At 49.5% G+C, this 12,538-nt stretch overlaps 3 protein-coding genes across 3 annotated transcripts; all 3 read left to right on the plus strand.

The window, feature by feature from the left end:
* The first annotated feature begins 2,704 nt into the window (after positions 1 to 2,704).
* On the plus strand, positions 2,705 to 5,510 carry LOC117863132 (ent-kaurenoic acid oxidase 1). The gene is made up of 7 exons (XM_034746729.2): positions 2,705 to 3,722; positions 3,786 to 3,935; positions 4,044 to 4,292; positions 4,414 to 4,497; positions 4,629 to 4,814; positions 4,924 to 5,042; positions 5,156 to 5,510. Exons 1-7 carry the CDS (start codon positions 3,108 to 3,110, stop codon positions 5,244 to 5,246), a joined length of 1,494 nt encoding a protein of 497 aa, XP_034602620.1. The 5' UTR covers positions 2,705 to 3,107; the 3' UTR covers positions 5,247 to 5,510.
* A 145-nt stretch (positions 5,511 to 5,655) lies between these two features.
* On the plus strand, positions 5,656 to 8,844 carry LOC117863130 (tuliposide A-converting enzyme 1, chloroplastic). Its single transcript, XM_034746726.2, has one exon. The coding sequence runs from the start codon at positions 5,829 to 5,831 to the stop codon at positions 6,813 to 6,815; it is 987 nt and encodes a 328-aa protein (XP_034602617.1). The 5' UTR covers positions 5,656 to 5,828; the 3' UTR covers positions 6,816 to 8,844.
* Positions 8,845 to 9,224: 380 nt separating this feature from the next.
* On the plus strand, positions 9,225 to 11,876 carry LOC117863131 (deSI-like protein At4g17486). Its single transcript, XM_034746728.2, has 4 exons — positions 9,225 to 9,641; positions 10,400 to 10,687; positions 10,775 to 10,855; positions 11,440 to 11,876. The coding sequence occupies exons 1-4, from the start codon at positions 9,512 to 9,514 to the stop codon at positions 11,568 to 11,570; spliced, it is 630 nt and encodes a 209-aa protein (XP_034602619.1). The 5' UTR covers positions 9,225 to 9,511; the 3' UTR covers positions 11,571 to 11,876.
* The last annotated feature ends 662 nt before the right edge of the window (positions 11,877 to 12,538 follow it).

Genomic DNA, 12,538 nt, shown 5'->3' on the forward strand with positions numbered 1-12,538 from the left:
AAGAGTGGACTAGGGATATCTGGCAGGATTGAGGTAAGGGTCTTGCTGCCACATTTTAAAGACAAAGGCAGCCTCTTAGATAAAAAATGCCTTGGATTGAAAGGAAACAGCTACCAAGTTTTTTAAATACTAGCAAAAATACCCGTACGTTGCTACGGGTTCTTACTTACTCTTACATTATTATTCGCTTGTTCCTAATATGTTAACTTCGTTTCACAATATATTGGTACGTTATCCCTAGTAGTCCTCTCTTTGCAAGTTGTGGGTAGTTTGATGCCATCTGTTTATTACATGGGACCCACATATGGAACTCGTGCGTTTCGGAAGCGGGGGCGAGCGCAGCTCTGAGTGGCGTACCGCCAATCGAAGTCCTATTGCCGCGGTAGAAGGTGACCTACGATGGGAGCAGTGTCAAGATGTATGACGACGATTACGGTGCAACCGTTGTTGGGCTCCGTAAATAGAAACAAAGCTAAGAATGGGAATGATTAAGTTTAAAGGCTGTATTTTTAATACAAACTTTTGCATACCATTGGATGAATGCAAACTTTATATCAAAATTATAGAGCTCGATGAGATTTTAAACTTTGTAGTTGACAACTCTTTCATTCAAGATCGTTTAGTAGTCCAAAAATGTGTTTCAGAGAAGAAACACATTTGCCACGTCATTGATCCACAACTCTGAAACCGAGTGTTCCTGTTGGCCAACTCTCCTCCTACCCTTTCCTCTCAATCAGCCAATCTTATCTCCTCCCTCTCTCTCTTCTCTCCCACCTCTCCGGCGTGCCCTCGCAGAGGAGCCCCGGCGGCCTGTGCGGCCACCTCGGTCTGACGCCGGCGACAACCCCGGCCTCGGCCCCGGCCCCGGCAACGGAGGCAGCCAGCGTGGCCACCAGTGGCACGGGTGGCCGACCGATTCCAGCTCCACGGCGGCAACAGACGGTACAGCTCAGGCGAGGCCAGCCGGCGCGGGGCGTTCGACCCTGGTGCGGGTGGCCTCGACCTCGGCGTCAAGGCTGGACGGCACAGGCGGCTCCACCTGCACAATTGCAGTAAAGTTTGGAGACCTTTTTGCAAAATTATCAAGACATATTCCAAGGACTGCGGGTTGATTAAAAAAGGTTGAGAAACTTTTTTGCAAAACAACCATGACGGTTGGAAGAAACAACCGCACTTTAATATTATGTAGAGATTAATGTTTTAAATAGAGGGCTAAGGGGTTAAGCGGCAGCACTCTAAAATAGTTAATAGCAGAAGCTATAGCAGCTAAGTTGTTCATGAACACAAATAGCGGTACCATGTCTCTGCCGCTAGTAATTGCTGCTTGCGAATTACAAAGATAGGAATTGCTCCATGCATCGAACCGTCTCGTACCGCTGCACTGAGGCCTCCGGTAGATCCCATCCGGTAGATCCCACACAGGACTCCCGGCGAGCGCCGTTGTCGTGATGGGCGGCCGAGCCCATCCCGACCTGCCGGAGGGATCGCGGTGCGTCGTAAGAGACCGCGCGGCCGTGTCCGTGCTCCGCGAGAGAAGGCATCGCGCGTTAGTGCACTGGAGGCGGCGGCCGTGGCGCGACGCGCGTGTGGGATGCTGAGCGTACGCTGATTCACAGCCGATCGTCGGAGTCGTGCTAGCCATTCCGTCCGGCAGTTGACTTCTTGAAGAGACTGGACAGCCTCCTCCCTTTCAAGGCTACGCATAGAGGATCATAGCAGGATTCTGAGGATTCCATTTGGTTCTCCCCTTGTGTTGTTGCTCCAGACTTGTAGCCTGCATTACCAGTGGTGGACATTTTAAATATCAAGTGTTGTATGCTGTAAAAGATCCGGAGGAAACCTGAAGTTAATCTTACAGTGACTTTTTAGAAACGAATGTGAAAGTGACATTGGTATACCTATTCGTGCAAATGACAAAGCAAACGACAAAGAAAGAAAGAATCTTTGTTCGTCACCACCAACCAAAAGGTGCTTAAATGCTAAGATGAAAAAATCACATCCCTGCCTAGTCTTAGGATAAGAGCAAGCATTGGCTCACGCGGAGGTTAAGAGTAAATTATCTTCATGCGTATATTTTTTTTATCATTAACTTGATAACTGGTAGATGAAACCAGACCCAACGATAGCGATGCACCCAGAAGTTGAATTCTAGTACACATGATGACGGGAACTTGCAGCTTGTCGAAGATCGAGGTCGATGCAGCCCAGCTTGCTAGAAGTAACTCGTCGAGAAACTACATTACTCCTACTCCTAGAGCAATGGCGTGAAGCCGAAAAGTAGATGCGTAAAAGTAAATATGTTGTATTGATCGTTAGATATCCTTTACGATGGCCACGACCCTTTATATTTATAGGCGGATGGCCTTCGACGTTACACAACAAGACTCTAATCACGTACAAGGCAAGTCACGTACACAATCTTTTCTAATCAAAATTCTATCTCTAACAAAACTTTATCTCTAATCAAGCTTATCCCTAACTAACTCTATCTCCAGAATATTTTATTCTATAACACAATCTCCCGTACAAGGCAAGTCACGTACATAATCTTTTCTAATCAAAATTCTATCTCTAACTAATCCAACTTTATCTCTAATCAAGCTTATCCCTAACCAACTCTATCTCCAGAATATTTTATTCTATAACGCAACCTTCCGTACGTGCGCTTCCCTTGGATGCCAAATAAATTGGAACTCCTGCCGTGTACATGTGTGCGTTGATTTACTTCTTTTAATCTTCTAGCTTCTTGCTTTCTCTTTCTTCATGCATACGTTTCTGATTTCTGCGGCCAGCTTGCAATAGCCTTATTTAGGATATTTCGTTATTTATTTTTTTGCATCATCAGCCGATTCCTTCCTTTTCAAAGTATATTTCCAAATTTTGGTGTGAACGAAAACAAAGATTACGACCATGAGCAAATCTAGCACTCTGGTCTCGAGCAACACAAGGAGCTCACTGCTCCATGCCTCCATCCTTGGTACTACTAGTAGTCTAGTAGTAGTGACTAGCGACAGCATGTGGTGGTGGTGATCACTTCATTCGCAGCAACTGGTGATTACCAGTGACTACTGACTAGCCTATTGAGAGCCTACCACCGATTTCCATCGATGGAGACGATGGTGGCTGCCCATGATCAGCAGGCGGCGTGGCCGTGGGGATGCTGGTGGCTGGCCCTCGCCCTGCTCCCGCTGCTCCTCGCGCTCGCCATCTGCCACGGCAACGACGCATACCACTGCGCCGCGTTCGCGTTTAGGCGCTGGCGCCACGGCCGCCCCCGCGCGAAGCTCCCGCCGGGCCACATGGGCCTGCCCTTCGTCGGCGAGAACCCCGCCCTCAAGCGCTACTTCCGACGCGCGCGCCGCCCCGATGGCTTCGTCCACGACAAGAAGCGCAGGTACGGCGACGCCACGGGGGGGCTGTACCGGACGCACCTATTCGGCTCCCCCGCGGTGCTCGCCTGCTCGCCCGCGGCCAACAAGCTCGTGCTGCAGTCCCCCGACAGCTTCGGCGTGTGCTGGCCCGCGCCGGACCTCGTCGGCGCCTCCTCCAGCCTCAACGCCGACGGCGCTCGCCACGCCAGGCTCCGCGCCTGCGTCATCGAGGCCGTGAACCGGCCCAGCTCGCTGCGGAGCATCGCGCGCGCCGTCCAGCCGCGCATGGCCTCGGCGCTGCGGGCGTGGGCGCGCAGGAGCACCGTCACCGCCGCCGTCGAGACCAATTTCGTTTCAATTATTATCCCGGTGCATCGCCTATTCACTATTCAGTGATGAACGCTCGCTGTGCAGGTCACGTTCGAGAACATCTGCAAGATGTTCGTGGGCATGGATCCGTCGCCGTTGACAGAGGAGATGGATGCGTGGTTCGCCGGCTTGCTGGGCGGCCTCAGGGCGTTCCCGCTCGACCTCCCTGGAACTGCATTCCGTCGAGCTCTCCGGGTACTCCTACAGTCTCGTTAATTGAGAGATCGATCAATCTGTCAGGTACTTCTAGCTATAAGCTAGTACTTGGTTTCTGAATCCTGACATGGAATGGTGTGGCTGCAGTGCCGCCACAAGCTGAGCGCGGTGTTCAGGGATGAGCTGCGGAGGAGGAAGGACGTGGCGGACGGCGGCGAGGACCTGATGGGCGCGCTGATGCGGACGGAGGACGAGGGAGGGAGGCTGCTCAGCGACGAGGAGGTGGTGGACAACATCGTGTCGCTCGTGCTAGCGGGCTACCAGTCCACTGCCTCTGCTCTCATGTGGGCTGTCTACCACCTCGCCAAGGCGCCACATGCCCTTGCCAAGCTCAGAGTAAGCCACCTGCTCATTCACCTTGTCTTTAGCTGTTCATCAGTCAGAGCTCCATGTGAGCTCTAAGGATTCATTTCGAGAAAACCGGTATTGGATTTAAGATAGTTGTACTGTATTTCAGGAGGAGAATGCGGCGATCGGTAGAGACAAGAATGGGGAGTTCATCACCCCTGACGACATCTCAAAGATGAAGTACACTGCCAAGGTAGCACTGACGACGAGCAATACTACTTCCTACTCCAGTGTTGCACAGATATTTACTACTCGGAACTCCCTTCATCATTTACCTAGTCGAGTGTCATGATCATAAAATCAGTATTGATCTTGCCGTCTCAGGTAGTCGAAGAAACACTTCGAGTAGCCAACATCGCTGCAATGGTTCATCGTGTAGCGCTCAAAGATGTCGAGTACGCTGGTTATACCATACCTCAAGGGTGGAGGGTTGTGGTCTGGCTGCGGTCACTGCATATGGACCCCAATTACTACGACGATCCGCTGAGATTCAACCCCGACAGATGGGGAGTAAGCCCAGCGTCTCCTTTACTTCATACAGAACATAGCACACAGAGCTAGTTACCTAATACAGTAATACTGAAATTTGTCATGGTTGAAAACATTGCCCATTGCTTAGAAACTGGCAAAGCCAGGCACATACCAGGTGTTCGGAGGGGGATACAGGATGTGCGCGGGGAACATGCTCGCAAGGCTGCAGCTCACTATCCTGCTGCATCATCTATCCGTTGGCTACAAGTAACTCCCGTTACCTGTCTTCAAATCGTTGTACACCTGGAGTATTTATTTACAAAAATTTAGTCAGCTGTTTCTGCGTCAGCTAAATATTTTGGTTGGACTTGCTTTTTCAGATGGGACTTGGTTAATCCAGATGCGGAAATCATATACATTCCACACTCATATCCTTCCGATGGGGCTGTCATTGCCATCAGTGAACTGTGAGTGGTAGCAGGAGGTTCCATTACTTCAATTCAAAGCATCGAATCAGATGTTTGAGCTACTATGCATGTGTGCCGGCTTGCCGGGCATGGATTGGAAAAACAACAGTCCACTGCACATGAAAATTTCATACCGCTCTGCACATATGAAGCACCACCAGTCCTTCACTGTCCCCGGCTGCCTTTGGCTGGAATGTATGATCAGATCAGAAATTCTGACTGCTCCGCTCATCATAAAAACAGTAGCTATGACATGGAAGTTGTTTGATGCGTGTGCCTGCTGAATCCACCAACTCCGTTGATGCACTATATATCAGCACAAACTTGTTAATGAATAAATTCTTTCAGTACATTTGAAAAAGAAACCCACGTTTCCCATCTAAATCAATAAATATAGTGATGTCCGCACTCACGCGGGCTACGCGCCAACCAAACAAAACCAAACTGCTCCCTCACAGAAAACGTAAAGCAAATCAAAATCGCTCATCCGTCGACGACTCGACGCCTTCGCCCTTCCCCGATTACCACACCGCACCCACCGCAGGCGCAGGACACGCGACCGGCGGGACCTCACCCCGAGGCGTCCATGGCCGGCTCCGGTGCCTCGGACAACGAGGTCGTCTTCAAGGCCGCGCACCGCATCCGCATTTTCAAGAGCGGGCGCGTCGAGCGCTACTGCGGCTCCGACCCCACCCCGGCCTCAACCGACGCCGGCACCGGCGTCGCGTCCAAAGACCACGCCATCTCACCCGACGTCGCCGTCCGCCTCTACCTCCCACCGGAAGCAGCCAAGGACGACGGAAGCAGCAGGCTTCCCGTCCTGGTCTACTTCCACGGCGGTGGCTTCTGCCTCCTCAGCGCCTTCAACGCCATCATCCACGGGTACCTAACCTCCCTCGCGGCGCGCGCCCGGGCCGTCGTGGTCTCCGTCGAGTACCGCCTCGCGCCCGAGCACCCCATTCCCGCCGCGTACGAGGACTCGTGGCGGGCGCTCGGCTGGGTCGCCTCCCACGCCTCCGGCGGCGCCGGCGAGGAGCCCTGGCTCGCCGACCACGCGGACTTCTCCCGCCTGTGCCTCGCCGGCGAAAGCGCGGGGGCCAACATCGCGCACCACATGGCCATGCGCGCAAGGGCCGAGGGGCTCCCGGGGAGCGCCAGAATCAGCGGCGTCGTCCTGGTCCACCCCTACTTCCTGAGCGACGCCAGGGTGGCCTCCGAGGAGAGCAACCCCGCCATGGCGGCCAACATGGTGAGGATGTGGCGCGTCGTGGCCCCGGCCACCACCGGCCTCGACGACCCGTGGATCAACCCGCTCGCGGACGGCGCGCCGGCGCTGCGCGCGCTGGCGTGCGGGCGCGTGCTCGTGTGCCTCGCGGAGCAGGACGTGCTCCGCGACCGCGGCCGCGCGTACTGCGAGGGTCTCGCGGCGAGCGGGTGGGCGGGGGAGCTGGAGGTCGTCCAGGCGGCCGGGCAGGACCACTGCTTCCACCTGTCCGACTTCACGTCCGGCGACGCCGTGTGGCAGGACGAGGCCATCGCCAGGTTTGTGAATCGGTGTCACATCCGGTTCTAAAGCTAGTATCAAATTTCATACATACTGTAACATTATCAGTGAATATCAGTGAATAAAAGTCACAGTATCATGTAAAAAAATATAAAGTCTGTCAGAGATATACAGCTTAGTTCTGAAAATGGAGGTTCCAAACTTCACAGGCAATCGACTGGAGTCGTGTACGCCTAATCATCTTCACCAAACTCCATAGCAACTTATTCTGAGCAGCAATTAGTAAGGGTGAGTACACTTATGGTTGGTACTCAGCAAAATAACCAGAACAATGATTTAAGTCCATTTTCAAGTTTATTAGTCATGTGAGGGTCGAGGCCACTCTTGACCATGAGCACGGCTGATATATCAGTTTTAGACACTCTGCAGAGGTCGTACACTTTCACCACAAGTCGCGTAAAAAGTTCAGAAGAACTTTAGACCCAACAAGGATTTAAGGACCTAGATAGAAAATAACTATAGACTATAGGGGCCAGTTGAAAAAGATTCACAACACACATGGAACGGTGCTTGTGAAAAGACCAACGGACATGGTTAGTTCTGTTAAAGATCATGGTTGGATCTTGTTGCAAGTTTCCAAGGGTTTTCAAGAGGTTATCTTCAGATCAGCCATGACAGGCGCTTCGGGCTCCTAGGCTGCGGAGGTTCTGCGCATTATGGAGAGGAGGTCATGAGGAGCTCAGAGAGGTGCTCACCGGCGACGAAGGACGACTGCAACGGCTGGAATTTGGCCTAGTGGCGAAGGGGACGGTAGCCGGCTCGAGCTTCGCGTGGCTGGTGGGGCTCCGACGTCGGAGGGGCTTCGAGACCAGGCGGCGGAGCTTCGTCTTGACGAGGGGAAGCTCGTGGCCGTGGTGGATTGTCCTGGCGGTGCTCTAGTCATGGTGAATTGGCGATGAGGACCGGCGGCGGGCTCGGCTTCGACGTCTCGCTTGGCGTGATTGGTGGTGCTCCGGTGGCGTTACGAGGGCGGAGACGTTGGCGGAGCTGCGGCTTGACACCACGGATCTCGTGGTGGTGTTGGCTTGCTCCGAGGAAGGGCGGCCGCGACGAATCGAAAGGGCGAGCGGCGGCGCTCTGCTCCTTCGGATGCGGCGACTGGCATCGCTCCGCTCCTTCGGATGCGGCGACAGTGGTGCTTGTGCGTGGACGGTGAGGCGACGGTGCGTGGACGGCATGCACACATGGGGGCTCGCCCTTGAGCTTTATAGGAGCATGGGCTCGATTTGTGTGGCATGCACGTCTAGGAAAGGCGGTGCTGCCATGCCCGGCAGCAGCTACGGCTATTGGGCTCAGATGGGCCGTTGCGGCTGGGCCAGCCAGAGCGGGTCGAGCCTTAGGGCTCAGCCTGATAGGAATAGGATAGATTTTCTTTTTTAAAAAAATATTTTATGTGTAAAGATAAATCTAGAAAAGTCTAGATAAATAATTTAAACCAAAAAAATACTCTAAAAATCTCAAAAAAATTTAGGAGAGATAGTTCAGAACACGAGGAATCCAAATAAAATATATAGAGTTCATGAAAAGGATTCTAGAGCCTTCCAAAAATTGTATTTAGCTCTAAAAAAATGAGAATAAATCCAGAAAAATCTATAAAATTCTCAAAAGAACCTAATCGTTGTATAAACGCATTTTAAAACCTTTGCACTCATGAAACATTAAAATGCATTGGCATAAATGCAACACACGCAAAGAACTATTTTATTTAATTCAGAAAAATAACCAATTATTTATTCCTATACTAAGTTTCCTGTCAAGAAGATAAATGTTGGAAAAATTTTAAAATTATGAGAAAAATTATTATTTAATTATTTTTTAATCACACCTTGAAATTAAAAATTTTAGGCCGTGTCATTGTGGGGTTTCCGCTCGCATGCATGCCGTGTATGCGCTGTGTGATTTGCGTTTGGATCTGTTCGGCTGAAATGTTGCGAGATCGTGTTGTCATGTGTTGATACATTGTGATCACTGGTTGCTTTGAGAAGGTCTTATTGGTGTATGTGAACGGTTGTGACTTGAATCAATTCATTGTACTGTACACTGTGACCAACCCAATAATACGTGTTATTCTTCTTCGACTAGTGAATACGCCATCTTGTTCATCTGCTCGTCAAATACTTACCCCAAGTGCGCACCCGCAATTCTGCAATTCACGGGTCACATTACGGACTCGATTTTGACCGTATCCAGTTGACGACCAGCATCCCAGGCTCCCCGCAGCCAGAAGGCAAAGCTTCCTACAGTCTATACGGAGTCTCCGACGCTGACGAGAAAAGTCAAAGACTGATCGTGCCTCTTCTCACGCGGGCCCGCAAGTCAGTACCGGTCCAACGCCGGGCACCTCTACGGGCTCGCGCGCCTACTTTGTGGCGCCCCACTAAAATCAATCAATCAGCAGCCCTCCTGCTAATTGCCACCTCAAAGTTCCCCACACCAATCGCGCAACCCTTACGTATGACTTGAACAGGCACAGCGCCACCGCCAGCGCCTAACAGAAAATATCTTCAGAGGGTCAAGGTTGGCAACAGTGCTCTTTCCCTTCCTCGCTTCGAACAAAATCAAATTCGGAGCGGCGAAGCGAAAGATCCCCACGCATCCCTTCCCCTTCGATTCAGTTCAACCGCGAGGGCACTGATCGGGAAGCTAATGCAGCGCGAGTCGCGGGATCTGTAGCGCCACGGGGCTTCACCGGCGGCGCGGCGGGCATGGAGGCGCAGAACGGCGGCGGCGGCGGCGGCGGCGGGGCGCCGGTGGTGCTCAACGTCTACGACCTGACGCCCATGAACAACTACCTCTACTGGTTCGGCCTCGGCATCTTCCACTCCGGGATCGAAGGTGCTTAGTACGTTTGGACTTCCTTTTTTGCCTTGGGTTGCCGGAATTCGAGTTTGTTAGTGTGTGCTGTGTGCCTTTTATGCTGTGTAGATTCTCGTGCGGTAATCGTTTCGAGTTATTGCAAGGAAATTCAAAAGGTTAGGTAGAAGAGAAGGGAATGGAATTTCGTGCTAGGTTTGTTTGTGAATTTTCTGTATGTTACCAGCTGGTACTTTTCAGTGGGTTAAGAGATACCGTCTTCTTTACCACGAGAGAAAAAATCGCTATCTCGGGGTCAATTTGGTCTCTAATTGATAGACGATTACGTAGCTTTTGAAGTCTCTAGGGCAATGATATGCTCAACAGATCCAGGTAAACTATGTGAAGGCCGACATAATTAAAAAAATTTGGAGAAAAGCGGCCTAATTTTGTTGCCTGATAGGTGTATGAGGTATGCGCTGGCAATTGTTGGAACAGAATTGCTCGTCAGTTTTGGTTGTAGTGCGGTCCCCCAGTAGAAGAACTAAAACCTTGATTTAGGGAGTATTTGCTGTTGTCAAGCTAAAGAAACTGTAATGTCACTTATCTGCAGTACACTAGTACGAGTACTTTACTTGTCTTGAGCACTGCCCTATTTGCTGGTAGGGTTGTACTTGTACGATTCAGTTTTCACTTGCTCTTTAGGTCTTACCTGCATTTGGTAGCTTGCATTGTTCTATCCAACTGATTTATACAGGCTTAAACTCAAAGATTGTTGTACTGTCTGCTCAAATAAACAGTTCATGGCATGGAGTACGGATTTGGAGCACATGAGTTCCCAACAAGTGGGGTATTTGAGGTGGAACCAAAAAGCTGCCCTGGCTTCGTCTATAGAAGGTCTGTGTGGATGGGCACAACTAACATGTCTAGGACAGAGTTCCGCTCGTTCATTGAAAATCTTGCAGGAAAGTACAATGGCAACATGTATCATTTGATTTCAAAGAATTGCAACCATTTTACAGATGATGTCTGTAAGAATTTGACCAGAAAGTCAATCCCTGGTTGGGTGAATCGGCTAGCAAGAGTAGGTTGGTATCATCACATTAATCTGCCTTTGTCCTAACTTGATTTAAACTTTAGGTAGCTGATTGTTTTTTATGTCCTGGCATTCTTAGGTTCATTTTTCAACTGCCTCCTACCAGAAAGCATCCAAGTTTCTACAGTCAGACATGTCCCTACTCATCCTGCATTTTCTGGTGAGTTGATGCCTGAATTTCACCTATGATGATGGGTTCTGTAGTCTAACCACATCCAATTTTAGCTACACCTACTTCTAGATTTTCACATTTTTGTGTCTTGTATGCATCAATTTTAAACAGCTGTTTGACTGGATTGCTTGGTGTATATTTTGAATGATTGGCCATAACAATCTACTAGCAAATAACTGGGTAGACTTTGGGACATCTTGATTATGTGCAAAATGACCATCAACCGGTCAACCCAATCACACTGCTTCCTTTTCTTTTCCCTTTTGGCTTTGGTGTGCTGCACATCAGTCAGAATTTTGTGGGTGATGTGTTTGCTTCATAGCAGCTGGTAAACTGACAGTGATCATGTCTACATAACGACTTAGATAGGGTTGAATCAAGAACACTGCAGACCATTGCTGTCTGTGAATCAGTTTCCTCAGTTCAATATCTTGTAACGTTCTATTAGCCACTTTGGTTTCTGAGATTGAAAACAGCAACGGCTAGTTTATACCTGCTGTGTCATTTTGTTTAATTGGATGTTGTCTTTTGTATTGACATTTATCTGTTCTTAATTTGTTTCCCTTTCATAGATGATGATATGGATTCGATATCTTCATCAGTTGTCGGGGACAGTGACTTGGAAGAGTTGGACCAACACCTGCTGCCATCAGACGTCCATTCTATAGATGTATCGCCAAAGCTAGCCAAAGATCTTCTCTGAACTACTCCACCCTTTTGGATTCCATATAGCAGTATAACTTCAACTGCAGCAGCTGGCATCCACGAAGTGATTCTCCAGGTTGATGCAGGAGTGTAGACTAATCCTGCTGATTGTATTGATTCTTTGCCACTGAGTTTGCTGTTTACACGCACATATACCACTCGACAGCAACGACATGCTTTCTAATTCTTTGCCTTTTATGATCTTGACCGTTGGTATCTTGTGTTTGGATGATGCTGTATGATCGTGATGAATACTGTCATTATTTGTGGCACAATCGAACTAGCCTGATGTACTTAGCAGTTAGTAGTTGGCTGTGGACACTGATAGAGTTGGAGACTTGGGAGTGATACTGAAACCATATGTGTGCGCGCGCGGCCATACTCACCATCTTCCGAAACACACTACACACCCCCTCCATTGTTAAATATGCAAACTCCCTTCATTCTTAGATATATATGATGTTTAGGATGAGCAAATTAGTTCATCTTTCAACTAATTAGTTTATCCTAAACGTCATACATTTAAGAACAGGGGTAGCACCATTGAGGTACAGAAACTTCTGTTTGTAATGTTTGTACGTTCTTCACCCTAACAATCCTCCATGTAACAACTTTTCTTTATAACTGTGTCCCGTGTGGGTGCAGAAATGATCTATAGATTTAAATTTCTACCCATGAAGCACACCCCAAATGCAGTACAACGTTAGCCTTCCAGTTCAGAAGCAAACTTCATAGCCCACAGGCAAACCGCGTCGCTGCCGGTCCAGCTGAATTGTCCCTAAACTCTTGCCGCATTAATTCCCACCTCCAAATTCTGACAATTAACACAAAAGCATGCAAGATGGTTCATTCCATTACATATTTGGTAGAAAGGAGAAAGGACCGTGGTCTGTGCCCTCTGAGTGTTCAGTCATCAGCCGTCATGTAAAGAGTTAATAAGTATTTCATATTTTAATTGTGAGATGA

The sequence above is a fragment of the Setaria viridis genome, chromosome 7 (genome assembly GCF_005286985.2).
Source record: "Setaria viridis chromosome 7, Setaria_viridis_v4.0, whole genome shotgun sequence".
Lineage (NCBI taxonomy): Eukaryota > Viridiplantae > Streptophyta > Magnoliopsida > Poales > Poaceae > Setaria > Setaria viridis.